At 34.3% G+C, this 27,916-nt stretch overlaps 2 protein-coding genes across 10 annotated transcripts in view; both read left to right on the top strand.

Annotated features, from left to right (window-relative positions):
- Plp (Pericentrin-like protein) overlaps positions 1–5,901 on the top strand; it is an 86,028-nt gene extending 80,127 nt beyond the window's left edge. For 7 of the 9 annotated variants that reach the window (XM_070111769.1, XM_036370842.2, XM_036370844.2 and 4 more), the window contains 4 exons: positions 147–866; positions 922–3,320; positions 3,401–3,511; positions 4,004–5,901. In XM_070111769.1, the coding sequence (XP_069967870.1) occupies positions 147–866; positions 922–3,320; positions 3,401–3,511; positions 4,004–4,238 (3,465 nt within the window). In that variant the 3' untranslated portion in view covers positions 4,239–5,901. Of the gene's footprint in view, positions 1–146; positions 867–921; positions 3,321–3,400; positions 3,512–3,660; positions 3,752–4,003 lie in introns of all 9 variants that reach the window. The other 2 variants (XM_070111768.1, XM_036370843.2) reach the window with 2 other exon arrangements.
- Positions 5,902–9,704: 3,803 nt separating this feature from the next.
- Positions 9,705–27,916, top strand: part of Sytbeta (Synaptotagmin beta) — a 162,986-nt gene continuing 144,774 nt past the window's right edge. Inside the window, exon 1 of the mRNA XM_036370856.2 lies at positions 9,705–10,006. The gene's annotated coding sequence lies outside the window, so the exon portion shown is untranslated. The remainder of the gene's footprint in view (positions 10,007–27,916) is intronic.

The following is a 27,916-nucleotide window of genomic DNA, read 5'->3' as shown; positions in this document are numbered from 1 at the left end:
GTCTTGTATTTTTCTACCACACATATATTAACTGGTTCAACCGGTTCAGTATATATATGACATAAGTTAACAAAATATAACAAAACATATCCCATAACATAACATAGTATAAAACATTTTCTCTTTCTGTTGCCGCTTTTATTTAGGAACTCCAGCATGATCGGGAAGCCCTACAAGATCGCATGTCTGAGCAAAATCAACGCATCTCCACATTGCAATCGCGCCTGGAAGAGCAACGAAAACGAGCAATGGAACTACAGCGTGCAGGTTCGACCGACTTTAATGTACGAATTCATGACCTCCAAACCGAGGTACACAATTTGCGCGAAATCGTCTCCGTGCGTGACAAGCAAATAGCAACAATGAAGCAGCAATTGGAAAAGAGTAAGGTTGCTATTGATCGGCTTGAAGCAGAGTTGGCTGTGGAACAACAACCGGATCGTAGTGTTGTGGAACGTTTGGAGACGGAATTGAAGCTTAAAAATTCCGCCATACAAATGCTGAAGGAGAAAATCAAGAATGAGATGATAAACAAGCTGGCTTTGCCCGACTTAATGGAAACAATGCTGGCTGATAAGAATGAAGAGATCGATCATCTGCGCGAACAATTGGAATCGAAAAATAAGGAAATACAGGAGCTCAACTCGAGCCAGGCTTCCAGTTTAGGTGGTGGTGTTGTTGCTGGGAAGAACAACGTTGTTGGAAAAGATGAAAATAGCACAAAGTTGAGTGCACACACACTGAGTGACATAGTATCCATCAGCGAGTTTGATGAGCCCGATGTGATGCGCCGTGCAGCTGTGTTACACGAGGCGACTCCAGTTCAGCTGGCCAATGGTAATCGTGCTTTCGGACGCAAATCAATGGTAAGAACCTGTGAAGCTAAAAATTTTATGAAAAAAACATTTTATTTGCTTCTAGGACACTTCAAAGCAAGCTGTGGCGAACTTGACGCATAAGCGCAGCGAGGATTTGTCTGGACTCGCCATTTTACGTCCTGTGAATACTTTCGATAATCCACATTACTTCCAAGATCCCAATGTGCTAACAATGACGTGCCAGTCCGCGGCAACGGTTACGCCACCGATCGTACCACGCCAAATTAACTTCTCTGCATTGGCAGAGGATTCAAAACTGAAGACTCCGGGCTTAGAGATGTCCGCTATGGACAGAAGGCTACCAGAGGAGAAAGAGATATACGAGAAGCTGGAACAAGAGGTGCAATATTTAAAGGAGAAACTGACAAGTGCTTCCACGGAGAAAGAGAAAGCTATATGCGAAAAGGATCGAGAAATACAATCCATTGAGGAAGAGTTGGTAGGCACACAAGTGCGTTTAGGTGGTCTGCAACATGAATTGGAACGACACCAAATGGAAATCAGCGAGTTGAAAAAGGAAGCACAAAAATGCGTAATTCTTCAAACGCAAATCGCTGAAAAGACGGCCGAAATCGATTTGCTTCTTAGCTCTCAAGAACGTCTAACCAAGGAGAATAAGGAACAACAAGAACGATTGACTAAAGGAGAAAAGGAGCTGCTTAACTACAAGGAGAATGAACATAGCCTCCAAAAACGAATTACCGAATTACAAGAGAAAATGCTGGAGGCGACGGAACAGGAAGTGAATGAACGCGAGAGCTTGCGTAAAGAGTTGCGAGCCGTAAGTGAAACACACGAACAGTGCAGGAATACTGTGCTCGAGTTGGAGATGCGCAAAGTGGACATCGTGCAGCTAAACGAACAATTGAAAGCCAAGGAACAGAGATTGCAGATGCTTACTAATAAATTGGGGCAAGCTGATGAGACTGCCATCGAGATGCAGCAAAAGATTTCTGCTCTGGAGGAGGAGGTGGAACGTTTGCGGCAACAACCAAACAGCGATAACAGTTCAAAACAATACTCAGTCGATGAAATAGCACAACAAGTGGAAAAGGAACTGAACTATTCTGTGCAGCTAGACTCGAATATACTTCAAGCCATCGAGAGCGAAGAAGAAAACAACTTGGACCGCAAAAGTCGCGATAAGGCATCGCAAGAACCTAATAAGACTGAAGCACAAGGCACAGACGACGAAAACTACACTGGCGAGCGCGAGCTGTTAAACCAATTGGAGGCGCTCAAGGTTCAAATTGCCGTGGAACGTGAACACAATGAAGATATACGGCAGAAGTTGCTTATTGAAAAGCAACACTCGCAGGAAATACAAGAGCAAGATGTGCTTATCATTGAGGCAATGCGCAAGCGACTCGAGACTGCGCTGGAGAAAGAGGATGAGCTGCATAAATTGCTGGATATTGAACGCGAGCGTTGTGAGCGCGTGCAAACGCAGTTGACCGCCATTCATCGCGCAGAGTCGCGTCGTAATTCACTGTTGCTGAAATCACCATCCGATTCCCCGCGCAAATCGCCGCGCGCACTAAGTAACGATTTCGAGTCGGAGTTGGCTGAGCGCCTTCGCAGTGAAATCAAGTTGCTGACGGCACAGAATGAGCGCGAACGCGAACGTTGCGCCGATGCACAACGTTCCAGTGAAAGAGAGCGACAGCGCTATGAAAACGAGCTGGAGGAACGCGTGGATTATTGTGAGAAATTAAAGCATGAAATGGAGAAATTGGGGCGTGATAAAGATTTAGCTGAACAAGAGTGCGAGCACTTGCAAGAACGACTAACTATACAAACACAGGAGATAGAGAGTTTGGAGGCTAGACTTGCAACACTGCAGGAGGCTGAAACCCGACGTAGCACACGACGTGACCGACAGCAAAGAGAAAGCGCACAACTGCTTGGTGAAATGCAGGAAGTTAAGTCACTGCTGTTAGCTACCGAAGCGGAGCGCGACAATTTACTCAAGTGCATTACACAGCTACGATTCGACGGCGAACGTGCGGCACAGCGCGAAGCCAAACTGTCAGAAGCGCTTGCCAATGCAAATATGAGTGCCGCTGAGTCTTCTGTGCCACAACAGTTTTTGCAAAAAATGAAGGAAATAAACGCGCTGCTAGCGGAGAATACACAAGAGAATCGTCAAATGGCCGAAACCGTGCAATTTCTTGTGGAGGAGCGTCGTCAATTGCAGAAAAAGTGCGAAGATCTCGAGTCGCAGCTCGGCGGCACGGCTAATGTGTCAGAGCTGGAAGACCGCTGCAATCAGCTATTAGGGCGCTATTTACGCTTGGAATCGCACCGCAAAGCGCTTGTCTATCAAAAGCGTTATTTGAAAATTTCGCTGCAGAGTTATCAAGAAAGTGAACAGCGCGCCCTAGCTGCACTCAACGGTGGCCGCATGGTGCAGCCACAACCCAACAAAAAGAAATTATTCAAGTTAGTAGCGCCCTGGATATTTTGGTTTTCACTCTGTATTGATTTAAGAGTAAACTGATTGTCTACTTTTCTCTTTGCAGGACTGTGGCTTTGGCTGTTGTTGCTATTCAGCGTATGAAGTATATTGGCCGCACTTGGCGCACAGGCAAACGGATCGTTTCCAAGTCAGTTTTTACAATAACACAACAAAAGTAAGTTGACAGTAAGCGTAGCGTCGTATAATTTATAGTTTTTAATAGGGTTGATTTTCCAGTATTATAGAGTGTTTGCTGTTTATATATAATTGTTTTTTTTTTTTAATGTTATTTTAATAGAGCTAATGTATTTTTATCTCCCTAAGTGCTAATAATCATAAAATACCCTCTGTGACTGTTAATCTACAAGTTAAACTCAGCAAAAAATCAAAAGATAACTCTCAAGCGCAGTTTTAAGTGAGTAAATCCTCAATTCTACGCATTTTAGTGGAATATTAGTAGGTAGACATTCAGCATTAGTCGTTAGTCTCCAGCGCTTATTTGGAGTAATTTACGCACATAATTCTCATCTGTGAGAAAACTCACTTTCTTCTCTTTTTTAGCAGACACTTACATACATACTCGTATATAGCGCTATTGTTCCAATTTCTAATTCATTTACTTTAAATTACTTAATTTATTGAACAATATTTTCTCCTTCGAATTTAGATCACCGCAACCGCCAATGCTTACTTGTGCCCCCGTTAGTTCAACTTGCCCGAAATCGCCACCAACAATGTCCTTTCCACGGCAAAGAGAGCGTCAATTCCAAGCATTAAAGTCACCACCGCTGGTCCATGAGTATTTAAATGGCGGAAGTGTGGACGATGGCGTTACATCTTCAACAAATATGAACTCGGTGCCAATATTTGATTGGCCACGTCTGCAGACTTTTCAACAGTAGCATTTGCTGCTACCAGAGCCCTGACACTACCCAATAAGTACATCACTGTAAATGCTCAAATAAGATCAGTAACATAACGGTTAATATTGTTAATAGCCGTGAAGTCAAGCGCATTTCTACTTTTCTTGTGTATTATAGGAATAAGAAAATGTTTACATACAAATAAGTATAAAATAAGTAGTGCATGATGGAGAAAGCAACAACAACATGTATCAAATCAAGCCTATTTTTAAAATGTGTAAATTTTTTGTACTTCTAAGCTTAAGTCTAGTCGTTAACGTGTTTATATTCTTATTGTCCTCGTCATATCTGCGCAATTGTTATGCGTCTAAAAATTGTAATGTCTTATGTATTATCTAGTATTTGACTTGGACTAATTTTAGACTAAAGGACTTTAATGTCTGTTTTACTAATTTAACTTATTATTTTTATTTCATGAATAACTCTATTACGGGTTTCAACCCAACTGTATTGGTTAAAGTTAGAAATTCGGTGTTATGGTTTTCCACTTAACCTGTAAAAAAAAATTTCGGTTGAAGTGTTGTCAAAACTCAAATTTTTTTTTGGTATTACGGTTTTCAACTCTGTGCCAGTGAGGTGGACTAGAGTATCAAAAAATTTTAACTGCTAACAAGCAGTTCTATTTAAGTACTAATGAATTTATCTAGGAAAAATTTTAATAGAAAATGGAAAATAGGTAAAATAACTATCCATAGAAGGTGAAAAATTGTTGAGCTTTTGGACTAAAATCCTGAAACTGGAACTGACAATTTGGAAAGATTAAAATAAAATTAAGGGACCGTGAAAAGTGTTTCGAACACAAAGGTCGATACAATCTACTACTCCTAAGAATATACTTTTTGAGTAAAATTAAATTTTTGAAACGTTTTTCTCCTCTTTAGTCATTAGTGTTTTATCCACAACGTACAAATATGGTGTTCATAATTTTTAAAAGCAGGTTTTGTAACAACCATAGTTATCGTAGGATGCTTCAGCTCAAAGTAAAACTAATTTTAAATGCATTCTTGATAACTACCGTCAGCAAGGAAATGGAGAGTGTGTGGTAACGTTCATTCATCTCAAAAAATAAAATGATTCCTTATCTAAACGAAAATAACTTATGAATCTGCAACAAACATTATTTAAAAACCATTTAATTATCAATAAAACTTTGGCTTACTTAATGTTAGGAAATTTAAATAGATTTGTCTGATAACGAAGGTTTTTTCTTTTGGCTCCAATATTTTTGTCATCGTAATATAAATTTAAACAATTGCCCATTTTATAAACTGTTCACCTTTTCGTAAGGAATAACTAAATTAAATTGTTTTGATTTTTCGTTTGAAAATTTTAAGCTGTTTAATTATCTGTCAAAACTTCATTTCTTATGTTGGCCACACCTCCGACTGAAAATAGTTGAAAATCGTAACACCAAAAAAGACTTGGGTTGATCTGAATTTGAATTGCTTCAACTTCAATTCAACCGAGTGGAGTTGAAAACCGTAATAGAGGTATAACTAACATTAGTTTTATGTTTAACGCCTCAAATATTTTTTTTTAACTTTTACTTTACTCGTATTATTATTATTATTTTATATACTTTCATCTCACTTGCTACAGCTTTTATTTAAATTAAAGTTAAATGTTTATTACAAATAATATATATTTTGGCTGTTTGTCTTAGTTTTTCCTTCATTGGGATGATCTTGTGTTTTCAATTTCAGAGTTTTCTTTTTGTTGAAACCACAACCACTTCCACAGAATCAAAGTGCCTTAAATTATTTTTATTAAAAATGGAATGAAAATGTTTTAAAAGTATTTGTGTATATAAGAATTTTTTAACCAGACAAATATTTAAAATGTTGCATACAATTGAAGCTTTTTAAATAAATGCAAAGGAAAGAATAAAACTAATGACTTCTGGTTTGTAAAGATATATCCCAAAAATATTATTTTGGTTTATATATACATCCCTCATATCACTGGTTTACCCTTAACGGATAGTGAGTCAGTCAGCGGAAGATGGATTTATTCTTATACCCTGAACAGCGCATATTTAGTTTGTCAGTTCTTAACAACCGAAAGGAAACGTCGGAGACCCTATAAAATGTATATATAAATGATCAGCATGACGAGCTGAATCGATTTAGCCATGTCTGTCTAGTTCCTCAGTTTTTGAGATATTGATCAGAAATTTTATATAGCTCGTTTTCTAAATGCTATAACTGCCATATAAATTGAACATCAAAATCACGTTCTATTATGGAAAACTTTTTTATTTGACAAGATATCTTCTCGAATTTTGGCATACAATAATGTTCAAGGCAACTTTACAATCTCCGCGGAAATTGCTCAGATCAAACCACTATAGCATATATGGTAGCTATCATAGAAGCTAACTGATCAAAATAATGTTCTTAGGAGATCTTAGGTATTTGTGAAGGGTATTATAGCTGCGGTGCAACCGAAGTTAACGTTTTTTGTTGTTAATGATTGCCATTCTCTACTTCGTCACTTCACATACGACTTCGATTAGAATTAAAGAACATATCTATACTTCATTCAGTAGCTGGTACCAATTGGAGAAAAATAAAAGGCATGGTCATCAGCCAATCGGTTGTAAACTAAACTATAAAACTATATACTCTCCCTATACGTTATTTACTGTGAGGCAGTCAAAACCTCTCTTCTCATGAATAAACTATTGGGCGTCGAACACCCACATTTCGTCCGAAGGGCTCCAGCTGCGATGTGTAAGATTAAACTTATATAGATTTAAAATAGGTATTTCCTGCTTTAAATGAATCACTTTGCAAGTCTCTCAAACAGCATGTGTAGGGCAGTGGGGGAGATCGTTTCCATGAATATGGTTTAAGATGTTGCAGTTAAATTGTGTAAGTATTGCTACCACAAGTTGAGTTGTGAATCTCTCAGGTAAAGTATTTGAAATCCTAAAAGTTTTAATCTAAAATAAATCCCGTCCTTTTGTCTTTACTTTAAAACACTTAATCGCGTATAAATGAGAAATTCTTCACCAATATAGATATCTGAATAAAACATAGCACAATTAGTGATCTCTCAATGAAATGATGCCCCTTTTTTTTTCTCCTAATTATATTACGACTTTGTACTAAAAATAGAGAAAATCGGTTTAGTACTTCCCTTATCCCCAACATTTTTTTTATTTTAGTTAATTTAATGCCGTATATTATATAACGGTCAATGCATGAGTTATTATACTGAAAATACGTGAGCAAAAAAAATTAAGATTTGATAAATCATATATTAAATAATTAATAATATTTGATTGGATACAACTATTTAAAATTTTGATAACACAAAAGTGGTTATAATTATTAAGAATCAAATATTAGCAATTTTTTTAGCGAAAAGTTGACATTTCTTCTTCTATTTTATGGTGAATATTGTTAGTGATTTAATGTACACTATGATTCACTATTCTTAAGTATAGAAAGCAGAATTCTAATGTGAATGAGCTTAGCCTGAGAAATTCTATTAGTGCAGCTCTCAGCTTACTACGAGGAAAAGAAAATGTGTTGAGATGAGGCGGAAGTCGCGGCAAGTAAATGAACTTGAAATCAATTTACCACCACTGCACCTGTTTGTCACGATTGGCTATTTTGCAATCGCGTTCATAAGCACTCATAGATGAGTACTTGCGGACGCATTTCTACTCCTACATTGTAGCAAATATGTACAAGCAAATGTGTATACAACAGATGGAGAAGATAGATAAACAGAAAAAGCATTGGAGTACATAAGACTAATGTTGCCTGCGTGCCATATGCCAAAGTAAACAACTCACAGCTGCCGCTGATAGTCAGTGGTCCTTCAACTTGACGCACGGCACGAGTTAACAGTTAGTTGCGTGCCCGCAATGCCGAGGACGGCGAAGCAAAAGTAAAAACTGACGGCCGCAGACAGACATCGCGCAAAAAGGAAAAGAGGATGCGAAAATGTCCAATGAAAATGAATCACAAAAAAAAAAAACAATAAACGCTTTTAAATTAAATTTGCTTGCAATTTACGATAAAGTGGTATGGAGAGATGAAGGTTACATTTCGAAAGTTTCGAAATAACGGGTTTAAGCCAAACAAATTTAAGCTCAGAAAGAAGATAACATTTTGAAATTCAAATTAGACCTATTTTTATCTTTCAAAGGCTTCTGCAATATAAATAATGGAAATCTGATTAAGGTCAGCAAAAAATCGGAGAACATCCAAATATACGGTTATTTCCCTTTGGCCCCTTCAATAACCTAAATAGCTCATCTACTGAACTCTAAATTCGAATTGCTGGTGGGGTTAATTGTGGAAAAATTTTCCTATAATTTTCGACTGTCACAGCTAACTTAGAACCACTGACGATAGTCCAAGTAATATTGTTCTTCTGTCACTTTAACTTTGTTAGGATCATTAAGTTCAGTTTTAAAAAGCAGAACCGCAGCAAGACACTAAGAATTTTACATATTTTATGATATTTACATAATTTATATCCGGCTAAACATTGTCAACTTGGCATCATTCCTCAAAATTATATGGTGAACTATATCGAGTGGTTCAAAAGCTTTTAAGATTTTATTTTTTTCTTCACAGAAATCAATACTCCTAAGTTTTCTACTCAGTCGAAGGAAAGATAATGTTCTCTATTTCTTTAGAAGTTATTACTAACCGGTTTAACGACGTGAAAAGATGTTAGAGCACTGAATTATATATATATATATATTATATCAAATTAAGAAAGCAATCAATTATATCAAATAAAAAAACGACTGTTAAAGGTCTTTTAAACTCTCACCAACCTTGTACTTTTGTGGCTTTGCTTAATGTGCTTTTGTTCAGACGTTTGAACTTATTGGCCAAATATATAATATAAAGAAGAATTTTTAGTTACCGTCAAAAATCCTAAATCTCATATTATGTGGTTTTACCTTTTTACCTGGAGGACACGTAGACTGCGGCGAGGCTGATTTCAATTTACGCCGTTACGCGTGAAAATGGCGCGCTTTGTGTAGCGGTTGATTTGGGAAAGTAACTAAAACATCAAACTTTCCACACATCGGGAAGACAATCGGTTCGCGTCCACTGATAACACGCTTGTAGTGTTCCCCCCTGACTGATAAGGAATACCCGAATGGTAAGCAGAGCTTTTCATTTGCGGCTGCAAAGTGCGCGGAGCTTTTTCAAGCGAAATATAAAAGTAAAAATAAATACTATGCAACCATATACATACATATGTATGTTCGATGTCGCCAACTGTTTATTTGGTAAGCTGCATGCATAAGGGACTTTGCCGAGACATTTGTTGTCCTGCTGTCAACCTCGCTGGAGTAATCCCACTACTACAGTCGGACCAAATTTGCGCATTCTCTACAAAGTACTTACTTCATAATTATTGTGATATCGCTGAAATTATGAATAAAAAATTAAATAAACCAGTAAAAGTTATTGAAAAAATATTATTGGAAAAATTCCAATGGAATACTACCGTTTAAAAATTGTATGAATGTGCATATTTAGTTAACAGTATAAATTATTACTTTAGTCCAAACGGCAGGTGTCCAAATTTAGGATAAAACATAAAACTTAGTACAAATATTATATTAAAAAATAAGAAAACCAACATTTTTGAAGTGTTTTATAAAAATAAAAATATTTTCACTTTGCGAACTTGTCGAAGTGGTAGTGAACAGACTCTATTAAATTAACTTAAATTACAACAATATTGTTGGAAAATAGTCAAATTTGGTAAGTTTTTGAGTACTCGCATGTGCATATATCCATTTATCGTAATTATTTTGAAATAACTGTTTCAATATGGTAGGAATATCAAAGCAATTCGGTAAGCCAATATTCGAAATTAATAACAACAGTTGTGCACTAAAATCATTTGTATCAAGAGCTAATAACTTTGCGCTTTAATCCTCCAATAAATGGCTACTGATAACCGCTAAAAGACTCCCCGCCAACGCTTCTAACACACAGCCAAAGGAAATTGCGTTAGCAATTAATCATATGCACATATCTGACTCAAAGTACATAAATATATTGGTTAATATATACATATGTATACACTTGTGTATATGTATATAATTAGATATATATTTATTACATTTGAATGTTGTTTGAAATATATCACGATAATAAATAGACGCAAGTTTATGTTATCTCTTTATGCCTGAAAGTAGGCGGTAAAAATCAGACTTTGAAGAGACACCGAAGCATCGAAGCGCTCACCCAACATACTAAAATCATTCGGGGCATAAAAATGGAAGGGTAGATTGCATTAATTTTTGACTTGCACAGGTATACTTGAGAACTTATTTTCAGGAAATTTTATAAATGTAAACAAATCTATGGAGTAAAGTCAGCCGGACGTTTCAAAATCATCAATATCAGATATATGGGGGCGAAGGCAAGTTTTCTGGCGGTATCTGGGGGCTTGAATAGATATAGTCTCATTTTGACAATTTTTAGACCTGGCATACCTTAAAGGAAATATGCGTGCAAAATTTGTATCCCGATATATTAATTAGTGCTTGATTTATATACTGGAAAGTGAAAAAATCGGATAAATTTTCAGGATGTGTTATATGGAAATAGTAAAGTAATTTTCTATACCAAATTTGGTTGAAATTGATGGCGTAGATTCGACGATACGTGATTTCACCTATATGTGTGCGGTGCCACAGCCATTATCCATATATAGACGTTTTTTGTCATCTCGGATATAAACCGTAATGCCTCTGTTGCATTTTTATATTGATTTATCGCAGTTTAAGTAGTTTTTAACGAAACCGTTATGTGGGTAGTAATGTGTAAATTTGAGTGATATAGCTTGAATAGTTTGGGAGATATATACAGTTTTGAACCACAGGTGTCCCTCATTATTGCGATTCGTTGTACCAAATTACGGTTTTGAATCTTAATTTGCGGCTTAGCTGATTTTCGATTAATGGCGATAAGTTTTCTTTGTTTTCAACTAAAATACATCTCCAATTATCGGCAAGTCTATGAAATCGATCAAAGAGTCATACATATGGAGAAGCAATTAATATTGTATATTGTCATTGCCGGGTATTTACTCGACTATTCCCGCAGATACCTACTAATAATATACTAACATATACTTACGTATGTACACACACGTGTTCAGCACGTATTTGGTTATGGGGCTGTCTAGTTGGGCATTTCACTTCTTGACAATAAGGACTATGGGAGCACACGGAGATTAACACATTTTTATGCATTTACACTAGTAATACAAACACATACAAATACACACATATTTTCCAATACTCATGTTACATGAGTATATAGAGTATAATCATAGTCACTGCTGATGGCTGATGAAGTTGTTGACGTACCCAACGGGGTTTAAAATTGCTCGCTTGTCAGTCACGTTGAACGTTGTTTATTTTCGGGTTTCAGCACAGTGGGCCAGAGTGCTTACATAAGTAGGTGCATACACGATGTAGTAAATATGTATGATACTGAAAACAGTCACCGACGCAAAACCGTAGGCTGTACAGAATGCTGACGAAGACACTACTACGAAAAACACTCCTTTAATATCTGGTGCAAATGTCATGCACTACTTCTTTGTCTTTTTCGTTCGTTAAAAGTCTACAATTTTAAAACAGAGTTTTTACAAATTAATATGACATATATTTAATAAATCGTTGCTACATATATTTTATTCTAAATCAAAAGGGTAAGTCGTGGGAAAATGTGTTCCGTCTAAACAAAACTACTTTTCCAAAGGCGCATAATTTAGTAAATTTTCGATTAAATCAACATGTCCCAACAGTATACGTCTGTAGCAATGACGTTTAAGACCGAGAGCATCTAAAGCAAGGATGAAATGATACGAAACTCTTTGATTCCAGAGAGAGCTGTCAAAACCCACATTTTTTATAACATACTTATGTCAATCATGCCACTGTCGAAAGAAAAAGGATTGGGTATTTTAAAAATTACTTTTGAGAAAGAGTCTCGCATCATGTCATCCTTGTCTAAAGCAATGTAAACGAACACTCACAACCGCTTCTACCGTCCGCTTCTACAGACCGTACGCTTGGATATCCCCGAAAATTGGATATTCCCGTAGCAACGTGTGAGCTGAGAGTGAGAGAGCAATCTCTTGCAACGCAGGGCTGCCAATCTCGATACTTTGTAGTAATTAAAAAATAAACTTCAATATATTTGAAATATTGTTAAACTAACTCCAAATCACAGTCGATTACATTTATTTATAAAAATATAGACTATTGTTATACTCTCGCAACCTGTTGCTATAGAGTGTAATAGTTTTGTTCACCAAACGGTTGTTTGTATCACCTTAAACTAATCGAGTTAGATATAGGGTTATATATATATAAATGATCGGGATGAAGAGACGAGTTGAAATCCGGGTGACTGTGTGTACATCCGTCCGTCCATCAGTGCAAGCTTTAACTTGAGTAAAAATTGAGATATCTTTATGAAACTTGGTAGACATGTTTCTTGGTACCGTGAGACGGTTGGTATTGCAGATGGGCGTAATCGGACCACTGCCACGCCCACAAAACGCCAGTAATCAAAAACAAATAAATTGCCATAACTAAGCTCGGCAATAAGATACAAGACTGTTATTTGGTACACAGAATCACATTAGGGAGGGGCATCTGCAGTTAAAATTTTTATTAAAGTGGGCGTGGTCCCGCCCCTAATAGGTTTAATGTGCATATCTCCTAAGCCGCTGAAGCTATAATAACAAAATTCAGTGGAAGCCAATGTTTTAAGCACAGTGTGAAAATGGGAGAAATCGGGTAACAACCCCGCCCTATCCCCATTAAACAGTACAGTTTAAAAATACTAAAAGCGCGATAAATCAAGCACTAAACACGCCAGAGACATTAAATTTTATCTCTGGGATGGTATGAAATGACTTTATAGGAACTGCGTTCAAAATTAGATTGTGGGCGTGGCACAGCCCACTTTTAGGTGAAAACCCATATCTTGGGATCTGCTTAACCGATTTCAACCAAATTCGGTGTATAATTCTTTTTATATTTCTATGTGATTGTGCGAAAATGGGCGAAATCGGACTACAACCACGCCTATTTCCCATATAACACCATTTTCAATTCCATATGATTCTTTAACTTTACACTATGCATATCAAGCAACAATGATTATATCGGGGTAAAACTTTGCGTGAATAATACGTTTAAAGTATGCCTATTGTCTAAATCGAACCAAAACTGTTCAAGCCCCTAAGTACTAAATATGTGGACCCCAGTGGCTATAGTTGACCTTCTACCGAAAATATCAGCCAATCCACAAAGAAATCTCAAACGAGTATACCATTCGACTTTGCGAGAGTATAAAATATTCGGTTACATCCGAACTTAGCCCTTCCTTACCTGTTAATAGTTGGATTTTAGTTTTGTGCTTTTACATTAAGAAAAATTTTGATTACAAATAGAACAATGGCAACATTGGTAAAATGAAAACAAAAGAGAACAATTGATTTCTACGCTGGCATAACTTCTGACAAATTTCTTTTGATATTATCTATTTTCTTTGTTTTTTCGTTTACTGTGCAACGTATTTTGTTCACCAGTGTTTGATTTAGTCTCTCGTCCAGCCCGTTTGAAAACGGGGCATCCACGGCTGTGAAGATCATTTCAGCGCCTCGTTCCTTTACATAATTTTCAAGTTCTTTTGAACTTATGCCAGGGTATTGGTCCGCCAGTATAGTTTCGTTCGTTTTGTTTTTGGTCGTCTAGTATTTCTTGTAGGGTTATTATATCTATGGTTACATTATTTACCGTTTCCAACATAGCATCTGAATTTTCTTCCGGTTCTAGAACTGGATTTCTGCTTAAAAGATCTGCCTCTCCATTACTTACTCCAGGATTATATTTAATATTGCAGTTGTATTGAGATATGTAATGTACCATATCTCCCAGCTCTTCGTCTGTTCTATTTTTTACATTTAAATTTTCTAGAGGTTTATGGTCAGTGTAAATTGTAAAGCATCTTCCAATTAGCCAATGTTGCCAGAATTTTAAGCTTTCTTTAATAGCGAGACATTCCAGGAAGATCGCTTTTTTCTTTTTCTGTGAATCATTCAATTTCTTTGAGAAGTATGCCACCGGTTTCATTTCACCACTTGTTTGAGTTTGTTTTAATACCGCTCCAAGGCCCTTTATGCTTGCATCTGTGTATATGGCGGTTTCTGCTTCCAGGTTAAAAATAGCTAAGATTGGTTCTGAAGTTAAAATTCTTTTTATTTCGTCGAACGCGTTTTGGCAGTCTGTTGACCAATCCATTTTTTTCACTGTTTTTCTTAATTGGGCATGTAGAGGTTCAAGTATTTCTGTAATTTTTGGCACATATTTTCTTTCAAAATGAATTTTACCCAAAAATTGTCTTATGTTTTTCTTAGTTTCTGGTGTTTTAAAATCTCTTATGGATTTTATGTTATCTTTGAGAGGTGTAATAGTATCGTTTTTTATTAGGTGGCCTAAATACTTTACTTCATTTTTAGCAAATTTGCATTTTGTAAATTTTAGTTTCAAACCTTCTTTTTTTATTGCATCTAATAATAGTTCTATATGTTTTAAATGTTCCTTAAATATTCTTGACAAAATTATTATATCATCTATATAATTTGTACAATATCCTTGTAGATTATACTTTTTTATTAAATTTACCAAAATTCTTTGGAAGATCGCTGGGGATGTCTTCAGTCCATAAGGGAGGCATCTCCACTGATAGTGACCCTCTTGAGTAACAAAGCCGGTTTTTTCTCTGTCTCCTACTCTTAAGGGAATAGCCCAAAAAGCCGAATTTATGTCTAGTGTTGTAAAGTATTTACAACCTACCGTTTTTATCATCAAGTCCTCTATCAGCGGGAAAGGTTGAGCTTGTGGAACAATTATCTTATTCAGTTCTCTGAAGTCTACACATAGAGTATTTTTTTTTTCTTCTTTTTTAAATGCTAGTGTTACTGGTGCTGCAAATGGGCTGTATGAATCTTCAATCAGACCATGTTTTAAGAGTTGTGAGATTTGCTCTTCTATTTCTTTTCTATCTTCAATTGTAATTCTATAAGGTCTTTTGTAACAATATTTATCAATTTGTAGGTCTATGAATGCTTCATAATTTTTCACTTCTCCTACATCATATTTGTCTTTGGCAAAAATGCTTTTATAATTATTCATTATATTGTATATCTTTCTTTTCTTATAATCATCTAAGTGATCGGTATCTATTTGAAATTTATTTGTGTCCATAAATTCATTAAAGTTTACTTCATATTTATCATTAATTTTTATATTATTTTCTTCTTTTTTCTCTTTTGTGTTTATGAGTTGGATATTTAAATTCTTGTCATGAGTCAACCCAAATTTTTTAACACTATCTAGGCCTAAAATTAGGTCATCTTTGAAGTTCTCATTTTCATATACAAAGGCATGTATATATTTTTTTATTCCATTTATTTCTGCGTTTAATTTTACCAGACCATAGCTTTTGCCCTGCCCACTAATTGTTTTTATATTAAATTTTCTTTTTTCTTTTTTTAATGTATTATTTATTAATTTTGAATTTATTACTGTTATTCTTGAGCTAGGATCATAAAGGCCTTTAACCTCTAAATATTCTTCTAACAGTGTCTTTATTTCAATTAGCGGGGGCAAATCTAGTTTTTTGGATCTTCATCAGATAATTGTACATTTAAAAGTGTATTTGTTAATGAATCTTCATCTTTTTTTTTTGTTATACCAGCATAAATTTTCTGGATGAAATCTATTTTTTTTACCTTTTGATTCACATATTTTGCATGGATTTTTTCCTTTCTTTCCGATTTGTTTTTTTAAATTTTGTTGAGTTAATGTTGAATTTTTTTCATTATTATTATCTTTTATTAAATGTTCCAAGCCTTTTAAATTATTAAATAGATCATCAACTTTCTTAAGTTTTTGTCTATCTATTTTATCAGTTATAAAATTTGGTAAGCCGGAGGGAATTATATCCATCAATAGAAACTTATCAATAGAATCATTTATTTCCAGTAATAATCTCTCTTTTTTCAATGCGTAATCCAATATAGAGCCTTTTAGATATTTAAAATTCATTGCATACTTAACTGGTGACCATCCTTTATCCGCATATGTTTCTTTTAAGCTCAGTTCCCATAATGACCAGTCTGACTTCACTGTGTGCTTTAATAGCATTGAGCTGTACCAATCTTTACAGACATCATCTAACATTAATCTTAGCATTTCAATCTTTTCAGTGTCTGTATATAAATCCAAGCGAAGACACTCTTTATTAAAAAAATTCAACCATTGTGAAACATTTGTTGTTGTTTTTGAAAATTTTTCAATTGAGAATTTATCAACCAGTTTCAATTTATTTTGCTTTTTTTCGACATGATGAGTCTGCACTGTATGATTTAATGTTTCAGTTTCTCTTTTTTCAAGTAAAAACCCTTCAAACTGCATATTTTCATTATCAAAATAAATTTTTTTTAATTCTGGTGTAAGAGTTGTCCACACTGCTCTGTTTTCATGTCTTTTTTTATAGTATTTTTTATCAAGTTAAATACCTCATTTTTTTGTAATTCTCCATGTACAATAGATTCATAGGTTGAAATTCCTTTGGTATTGTGTAATAATTTTTCTGTCTGTCTTCAATTGAGATTAGACCATAAGTGTTGGTTTTGGAATCATCTGGTTTAGGAATTACTGCAAACTCAAATCTTAATTTTTCCATTTTCCCAAGAATTGATTGTTGATTTATAAGGTTATCAATAAATCGGTTTAGCAAAGCGATAAGATTCGTCTAAAATAAAGAGTTTTATTATTATTAATTACAACTATGTTTAATGATTACAAGTAAGCACGTTTTCAACTAACCTAAAATAAGGAGAATCAACAATCAAGACTATTGCTTAACGGATCTCTCAACAATCACTGAGTTTAATTATATTTTATAAATTCAGAATTGTTATAAACAATTCTGACAAAATTTTTATCAATCTTTCTTATATTTAATAAACACTATTATGTTTTATATAATTTTATTAAATTCTATCACTTGAGTCAATGCTCGTGGAATATCTTATACTGTCACCGACACGTCGATTTCACGTCAAGTTCTCAGCATTTCTTATCAGCATACTTGAATATACACACGAAGCTTACACATATATATTTTAAATAAATATTTAATCTGATCTGCTTAACCGATTTCAACCAAATTCGGTGTATAATTCTTTTTATATTTCTATGTGATTGTGCGAAAATGGGCGAAATCGGACTACAACCACGCCTATTTCCCATATAACACCATTTTCAATTCCATATGATTCTTTAACTTTACACTATGCATATCAAGCAACAATGATTATATCGGGGTAAAACTTTGCGTGAATAATACGTTTAAAGTATGCCTATTGTCTAAATCGAACCAAAACTGTTCAAGCCCCTAAGTACTAAATATGTGGACCCCAGTGGCTATAGTTGACCTTCTACCGAAAATATCAGCCAATCCACAAAGAAATCTCAAACGAGTATACCATTCGACTTTGCGAGAGTATAAAATATTCGGTTACATCCGAACTTAGCCCTTCCTTACCTGTTAATAGTTGGATTTTAGTTTTGTGCTTTTACATTAAGAAAAATTTTGATTACAAATAGAACAATGGCAACATTGGTAAAATGAAAACAAAAGAGAACAATTGATTTCTACGCTGGCATAACTTCTGACAAATTTCTTTTGATATTATCTATTTTCTTTGTTTTTTCGTTTACTGTGCAACGTATTTTGTTCACCAGTGTTTGATTTAGTCTCTCGTCCAGCCCGTTTGAAAACGGGGCATCCACGGCTGTGAAGATCATTTCAGCGCCTCGTTCCTTTACATAATTTTCAAGTTCTTTTGAACTTATGCCAGGGTATTGGTCCGCCAGTATAGTTTCGTTCGTTTTGTTTTTGGTCGTCTAGTATTTCTTGTAGGGTTATTATATCTATGGTTACATTATTTACCGTTTCCAACATAGCATCTGAATTTTCTTCCGGTTCTAGAACTGGATTTCTGCTTAAAAGATCTGCCTCTCCATTACTTACTCCAGGATTATATTTAATATTGCAGTTGTATTGAGATATGTAATGTACCATATCTCCCAGCTCTTCGTCTGTTCTATTTTTTACATTTAAATTTTCTAGAGGTTTATGGTCAGTGTAAATTGTAAAGCATCTTCCAATTAGCCAATGTTGCCAGAATTTTAAGCTTTCTTTAATAGCGAGACATTCCAGGAAGATCGCTTTTTTCTTTTTCTGTGAATCATTCAATTTCTTTGAGAAGTATGCCACCGGTTTCATTTCACCACTTGTTTGAGTTTGTTTTAATACCGCTCCAAGGCCCTTTATGCTTGCATCTGTGTATATGGCGGTTTCTGCTTCCAGGTTAAAAATAGCTAAGATTGGTTCTGAAGTTAAAATTCTTTTTATTTCGTCGAACGCGTTTTGGCAGTCTGTTGACCAATCCATTTTTTTCACTGTTTTTCTTAATTGGGCATGTAGAGGTTCAAGTATTTCTGTAATTTTTGGCACATATTTTCTTTCAAAATGAATTTTACCCAAAAATTGTCTTATGTTTTTCTTAGTTTCTGGTGTTTTAAAATCTCTTATGGATTTTATGTTATCTTTGAGAGGTGTAATAGTATCGTTTTTTATTAGGTGGCCTAAATACTTTACTTCATTTTTAGCAAATTTGCATTTTGTAAATTTTAGTTTCAAACCTTCTTTTTTTATTGCATCTAATAATAGTTCTATATGTTTTAAATGTTCCTTAAATATTCTTGACAAAATTATTATATCATCTATATAATTTGTACAATATCCTTGTAGATTATACTTTTTTATTAAATTTACCAAAATTCTTTGGAAGATCGCTGGGGATGTCTTCAGTCCATAAGGGAGGCATCTCCACTGATAGTGACCCTCTTGAGTAACAAAGCCGGTTTTTTCTCTGTCTCCTACTCTTAAGGGAATAGCCCAAAAAGCCGAATTTATGTCTAGTGTTGTAAAGTATTTACAACCTACCGTTTTTATCATCAAGTCCTCTATCAGCGGGAAAGGTTGAGCTTGTGGAACAATTATCTTATTCAGTTCTCTGAAGTCTACACATAGAGTATTTTTTTTTTCTTCTTTTTTAAATGCTAGTGTTACTGGTGCTGCAAATGGGCTGTATGAATCTTCAATCAGACCATGTTTTAAGAGTTGTGAGATTTGCTCTTCTATTTCTTTTCTATCTTCAATTGTAATTCTATAAGGTCTTTTGTAACAATATTTATCAATTTGTAGGTCTATGAATGCTTCATAATTTTTCACTTCTCCTACATCATATTTGTCTTTGGCAAAAATGCTTTTATAATTATTCATTATATTGTATATCTTTCTTTTCTTATAATCATCTAAGTGATCGGTATCTATTTGAAATTTATTTGTGTCCATAAATTCATTAAAGTTTACTTCATATTTATCATTAATTTTTATATTATTTTCTTCTTTTTTCTCTTTTGTGTTTATGAGTTGGATATTTAAATTCTTGTCATGAGTCAACCCAAATTTTTTAACACTATCTAGGCCTAAAATTAGGTCATCTTTGAAGTTCTCATTTTCATATACAAAGGCATGTATATATTTTTTTATTCCATTTATTTCTGCGTTTAATTTTACCAGACCATAGCTTTTGCCCTGCCCACTAATTGTTTTTATATTAAATTTTCTTTTTTCTTTTTTTAATGTATTATTTATTAATTTTGAATTTATTACTGTTATTCTTGAGCTAGGATCATAAAGGCCTTTAACCTCTAAATATTCTTCTAACAGTGTCTTTATTTCAATTAGCGGGGGCAAATCTAGTTTTTTGGATCTTCATCAGATAATTGTACATTTAAAAGTGTATTTGTTAATGAATCTTCATCTTTTTTTTTTGTTATACCAGCATAAATTTTCTGGATGAAATCTATTTTTTTTACCTTTTGATTCACATATTTTGCATGGATTTTTTCCTTTCTTTCCGATTTGTTTTTTTAAATTTTGTTGAGTTAATGTTGAATTTTTTTCATTATTATTATCTTTTATTAAATGTTCCAAGCCTTTTAAATTATTAAATAGATCATCAACTTTCTTAAGTTTTTGTCTATCTATTTTATCAGTTATAAAATTTGGTAAGCCGGAGGGAATTATATCCATCAATAGAAACTTATCAATAGAATCATTTATTTCCAGTAATAATCTCTCTTTTTTCAATGCGTAATCCAATATAGAGCCTTTTAGATATTTAAAATTCATTGCATACTTAACTGGTGACCATCCTTTATCCGCATATGTTTCTTTTAAGCTCAGTTCCCATAATGACCAGTCTGACTTCACTGTGTGCTTTAATAGCATTGAGCTGTACCAATCTTTACAGACATCATCTAACATTAATCTTAGCATTTCAATCTTTTCAGTGTCTGTATATAAATCCAAGCGAAGACACTCTTTATTAAAAAAATTCAACCATTGTGAAACATTTGTTGTTGTTTTTGAAAATTTTTCAATTGAGAATTTATCAACCAGTTTCAATTTATTTTGCTTTTTTTCGACATGATGAGTCTGCACTGTATGATTTAATGTTTCAGTTTCTCTTTTTTCAAGTAAAAACCCTTCAAACTGCATATTTTCATTATCAAAATAAATTTTTTTTAATTCTGGTGTAAGAGTTGTCCACACTGCTCTGTTTTCATGTCTTTTTTTATAGTATTTTTTATCAAGTTAAATACCTCATTTTTTTGTAATTCTCCATGTACAATAGATTCATAGGTTGAAATTCCTTTGGTATTGTGTAATAATTTTTCTGTCTGTCTTCAATTGAGATTAGACCATAAGTGTTGGTTTTGGAATCATCTGGTTTAGGAATTACTGCAAACTCAAATCTTAATTTTTCCATTTTCCCAAGAATTGATTGTTGATTTATAAGGTTATCAATAAATCGGTTTAGCAAAGCGATAAGATTCGTCTAAAATAAAGAGTTTTATTATTATTAATTACAACTATGTTTAATGATTACAAGTAAGCACGTTTTCAACTAACCTAAAATAAGGAGAATCAACAATCAAGACTATTGCTTAACGGATCTCTCAACAATCACTGAGTTTAATTATATTTTATAAATTCAGAATTGTTATAAACAATTCTGACAAAATTTTTATCAATCTTTCTTATATTTAATAAACACTATTATGTTTTATATAATTTTATTAAATTCTATCACTTGAGTCAATGCTCGTGGAATATCTTATACTGTCACCGACACGTCGATTTCACGTCAAGTTCTCAGCATTTCTTATCAGCATACTTGAATATACACACGAAGCTTACACATATATATTTTAAATAAATATTTAAATATTATATTTATATTCTGTGATATTGCAACACTAGGAGATTTAAAGATATTATTTTAACGCTTCTGTGAACTAAAACCCAAAACAGTAGTGCACATATTGTTGGAATGCAATGCTGTGGCTAGAAGAAGAGTGACACATCTAGGATTTCCAGCAGCCGAAATAATGTGAAAGAATGAGAAAGCACAGTAGACCTACGGTCGCGGTGGATATCCTACCCCACATATTATATATGTATGAATTTAGATAACGAATTACCCCTACTCCCATATACTACATATAATGATTTTCGTTATTCTAAGCCTTAAGCCTTGTGCCGAATACGTCGTTCAGTGTGTGAGTTATACGAGAATAAAATTGTTAAAAAATATGTTCTCAAATATACCTTAGCAATGTTAAAATTAATGCAATCAGCACGTCCCTTAAACCGTTCACAAGTTTTCTTAAAAATTATGTAGTTTACCGCCGAATATGAATGGAGTTGATCTATACCATGGTTTAAAAAACATATCCCTAATATAATGAATTCCGTGTTTCACATCAACTCCATATATTAAATTTAGCTTCTTTAATTGAGGACGATTTTGATATAATTTTCAATATACAAGTACGAGTATGTTAAGAAGATATCAAATTAGATTGTAATCCATTCACGATTTCGTCGAATAATGAATGTTAAACTCTATCGGAACATTTTTATACTCTCGCAACCTGTTGCTACAGAGTATAATAGTTTTATCACCTAAAACTAATCGAGTTAGATATGGGTTATGTATATATAAATGATCAGGATGAAAATACGAGTTGAATTCCGGGTGACTGTCTGTCCGTCCGTCCGTCTGTCCGTCCGTGCAAGCTCTAACTTGAGTAAAAATTGAGATATCTTTATGAAACTTGGTAGACATGTTTCTTGATACCGTGAGACGGTTGGTACTGCAGATGGGCGTAATCGGACTACTGCCACGCCCACAAAACGCTATTATTCAAAAACAAATAAATTGCCATAACTAAGCTCCACAACAAGATACAAGACTCTTATTTGGTATACAGGATCACAATAGGGAGGGTCATCTGCAGTTAAAATGTTTTTTTAAAGTGGGCGTGGTCCCGCCCCTAATAGGTTTAATGTGCATATCTCCTAAACCACTAATGCAATAATAACAAAATTCAGTGGAAGTAAATGTTTTTAGAACCTCTACCCGTGTGAAAATGGGTGAAATCGGTGGCAACTCCGCCCACTCCTCATATAACAGTACTGTTAAAACCTACTAAAAGCGCGATAAATCAAGCACTAAACACGCCAGAGACATTAAATTTTATCTCTGGGATGGTATGAGATGACTTTACAGAAACCATGTTCAAAATTATACAGTGGGCGTGGCTCAGCCCACTTTTAGGTGAAAACCCATATCTTGAGATCTGCTTAACCGATTTCAACCAAATGACGTTATTTTCATATTTCTATATCTTAGTGTGAAAATGGGCGAAATCGGACTACAACCACGCCTATTTCCCATATAACATCATTTTCAATTTCATCTGATTCTTTCACTTTCCACTATGCAAATCAGGCAACAAAAAGTATGCCACCCTGTTTCCAAAAATTGTCTAAATCGAACCAAAACTGTTCAAGCCCCTAAGTACTAAATATGTGGACCCCAGGGCCTATAGTTGACCTTCTACCGAAAATATCAGTCAATCCACAAAGAAATCTCAAACGAGTATACTATTTGACTTTGCGAGAGTATAAAATGTTCGGTTACATCCGAACTTAGCCCTTCCTTACTTGTTTAATATAAAGTTTTTCCAACAGCTAAAATATTTGGGTTCACTCGAACTTAACCCCTTCTTATTTTTTGTTATATAATATTATAGTTACCATTAAAGCTTTTTAAACAGAAAGCAATGCTTTCGAAGTCTCTTTTTAAATTTCTGAGTTCAGAAGAAAAAGTTTCACATAAAGTGAAGGGAGTTTATACGATTCTTGAGTAGGAAAGTAAATTCGTTAACATGATGGTGAAATAGAAGTAGTACTTACTAAGCCGTAACTAGCATTGCATATTTTAAGTGAAGCAATATCAAACCCTTACAGATATGTTGTTTATTGAGGTTTAATATAAAGCTGGATGAACTGATAGAAAAGAATATATACAGAATACTTATTGTGATATTTCCTTCATCTGTGCTGTAAAACAGACATAGACCCTATTGCCGTTTTTTTTTTTTAAATTTGAAATAAGTGCTTCAATTTAACACTTAAAAATAATTGTATATAAATAATGTTTAAAAGGCAGACAACACTGAATTTACAAATATTGGGTAGATGTCTAAAGTTAAGGGTTGATTTGGAACCTAAAGAAGATTCAAAACTACAATAGTTTTGTGGCAATAGCATTAACAAGCTTCATTACCTCCTCGCTCCAAAACTGCAACTTTTTTAAAGCGGCAAATACATATATAGTTTGGCCATAGAATCACTTAATGCTTTTTTAGATGTATAGATATCACATCAAACAACATTGCGAAGAATGTTATTTACATTTTAGTGAAGAAACGCTACCATGAGAAGGAGATCAGAAGTAAATCAAGTAAAAGTCATGATTTTCATTGTAGGATCGGAAAGATTATCTTCATATAAGCAGAGAATTAATTAATTTTTTCTCTGAAGTTTACCCTGACCAGATTTTCAATTTGTTAATAAATAACTTTGAATTATATTTCTTATTTTTATTCAAGCTATTGACATAAATGCATATGAGAATTAACTGGCCGATGTTGCCTTAGAAAATAATCCATGCCAAATTTCACTTCACTAAATAATTATGAACTTTTTCGTATTCCAGAAAAATATTAGAAAATCTCCAATACGACGTCATAACTGTGACTGAGGAGAGATCTTTCCAGTTCTTGCTTACTCAGGCAAAACTATGACTTTAGACAGAAATTATATGATACATAGGATAATCGTAGTTAATTATAGTTATCAATTTGGTTGGTGGATTCCTGTGAGATTAAATTGTTGACAGCTCCGAATTCAGCTCCAAAGGCGAGTCCACTAACGTCTCGTTACTCACCATTTGTCTCTCCTTTGTCTTTGTCCCTCTCCTTTAAACAATTTAAGAATTGTAGACTTTACTAAAAGCGCCGTTTTAAGAGAGTCAATGTTGGAATAACTTTTATAATATTGTTTATTATGGACAAACAATGTACTTCAGTAAGTTGGAATCAATGCCACAGGATCATTCTTTTAAGGAAGAGCTCGTTTGAGTAGTATTAGCCTTATGTATCTGCTGAAAATTTTGAAATCGTGCTGAAAAGTCCCCAACTCATTTTGCAATAGAGAATTGTTAAGGAAATTCACAAGCGTAGTTGGAACTTTCTCAGCACACCACTACTGATCTGTTAACTTTATATATAATAGAAATGCAAGTCAGTTACCGTCACCCACCATAAGAAACACAGGTTATGTTAGGTTAGGTTAGGAAGTCGATCCTAGCCAGACCTGAGCTTCACTCTCGGCCAGAAGAATTTCGCGGTCGCACAGGAGTTGGTCGATGACCAGCGTCTGCTGGGTGTACGCGAGGTCCATTGGTTCAGAGCTAGAACGCAAGACGCCAACGGAGATCCAACTCTACTAGTTCATCGGCTTTGCAGTTGCCAGCAATTCCGCTGTGACCAGGCACCCAAACGAGCCTGATGTTGAAGTAAATAGATGCTATTTCTAGTGAAGACAGACACTCCTTGACTAGCTCTGAGCACGCGAACCGTGCAATTGCCGCTCTGCTGTCGGAGTGATTGCTCATTTCAGAGCACACATTATCATTTATAATTGAGTTGGGAGCCGGGTCATCGATCCATAAAATCACCCTATTATTTAGTTTGTTAAATTATGTTGTTCATATAATGTTGGTAAACAATTTTTCGTCAGAGAATAATACTTTTCTAGCAAAGTTATCAGTGTGCTTTACCAAAAACACATTTGCATTTTTTCAAAGCTGCAGTGAACAAAACTATAAGTTCCAAGACTTAAGGGAAAATTGGGTACTAAAGTATTATCTGTCAAGAGGCTACAGCGTGCAGACATCCCGTAAAAAGCCCTTTTGATGAGATGTGTGTAATGAAATGAGACCATTTAATGTTCATCTTCAACTATGGGTTTTACTTAGACAAATAATGACAAGGTTGAAGAACTGCCTTAAAATGGAAACCAAACTGTCTTAAACTCTCACGTACTACTTTTCCACAAACATACACATATATTCATGCATATTCATTCATTCATATCTGTTTTCTGATTCATTAAGCGTCTTTAACCTTTCATTAATTTTTACATTTTTATGGTGCATGCAATTCAGATTTCATCGCACTGATTTCGATTTTATTTCTTCGCCTTTTTCATTTCTCGCTTCAGTGTATTGCGCGGAACTGTAATTCTGTCAGGCTACGTGCCATTCACTTATTTTCCAGCTTTTTTTTGCATTACGGTTTCCACTCTTAAAAAGTATATGTATATGTATACTTACAAAAATATAAGGGATATGTATTTACATATACAAGTGTATATATATATATATATATATATATATATATATATATGTTGTATATACTTATGTATATATGTTGAAATAACTTAAACAGGTTCTATTCGTGAAGTCATCTTGTCAATCAGCCGTCGTAATTTTACTGCGAATTATTTTTGTTCTCTGTGGACAAATTTACAAAACAATGAATATACATAAATATAAAGCGTCTACCAGCAAGAACGACGTGATGTTAAAATGAAGTAAAACACTCAAATTTGGATGCCAATTTTTGATTACTCGGTGGAGCATTTCGCATTATTGATGGTAATGACATTTCCTGCCTTATTTCGGGAAAAATAAGACTAGTGACACAAACCCGTAAATAAACATGGCTATTATCGCTATTGGTAGACGCTTTACGTATTATTATAAGTATTTATTTATACACAATTAAGCGAATTGTGTATCGCATAGTTTCTACCGAACATAATCCTTTATATGTAGGTGTAATGTGTATGCGTACATACTCGTATCGTCCCCTTTTTGCGAAATTATCGTATATGCCATTTTTTACGAAATCGAGTTTTTAATGCAAGGTTGTTTTAAAGGTAACCATTCATCAACTGGTGAAATATTTAATGATATTTTTTGTAGTTAGAAAGATATAACGAGTCACATTTTAGAGTATGTGCCATGTCGATTTTCTTTGATAGCAAAATTATCGTATGTGCTATACAAAATTGTGACTTTACACACACTGTGATGAAATATTACCGGCAAAACAAAATATTTACGTATAATGTAAAATATAACAAACATTTTAATATACATAAAATATTACCCTATTTTACTCTCGAGAGTTCGCGTACTATAATTTTAACGTAGTATATGAGAATGTCACCAGACATGGATGCTGTTTTTTATGTGGCGGCAAAACGGTTATTGAAATATTTTCTACTCTCTATAAATATCTAAATATTGTAGATAGTAGGGCATCAGTTGACAAAATACTTGTAAACTTATATTGCGACAGTTGCGCTGGCCAAAATTGCAAGCTGTTCTAGTAATGGTAGATAATTTTTTTATACTCTCGCAACTTGTTGCTACAGAGTATTATAGTTTTGTTCACCTAACGGTTGTTTGTATCACCTAAAACTAATCGAGTTAGATATAGGGTTATATATATATAAATGATCAAGATAAAGACAGGGAGACGGTCTGTCCGTCCGTCCGTGCAAGCTGTAACTTGAGTAAAAATTGAGATATCTTTATGAAGATGGGCGTAATCGGACTACTGCCACGCCCACAAAACGCCATTAATCAAAAACAAATAAATTGCCATAACTATGCTCCTCAATAAGATACAAGACTCTTATTTGGTATACAGGATCACATTAGCGAGGGACATCTGCAGTTTACAATTTTTTTAAAAGTGGGCGTTGTCCCGCCCGTCAATTGGTTTAATGTGCATATCTCCTACACCGCTAAAAGAACATTAACAAAATTCACTGAAACAAATGCTTTTATCACCTCAAATCGGGTGACAACCCCGCCCACTCCCCATATAACGGTACTGTTAAAAACTACTAAAAGCGCGATAAATCAAGCACTAAACACGCCAGAGACATTAAATTTTATCTCTGATATGGTATGAGCTGACTTTATTGGCCCACTTTTAGGTGAAA

This window comes from Bactrocera oleae, chromosome 6 (genome assembly GCF_042242935.1).
Source record: "Bactrocera oleae isolate idBacOlea1 chromosome 6, idBacOlea1, whole genome shotgun sequence".
Classification (NCBI taxonomy): domain Eukaryota; kingdom Metazoa; phylum Arthropoda; class Insecta; order Diptera; family Tephritidae; genus Bactrocera; species Bactrocera oleae.
This window is presented reverse-complemented; position numbering and strand designations above follow the sequence as displayed.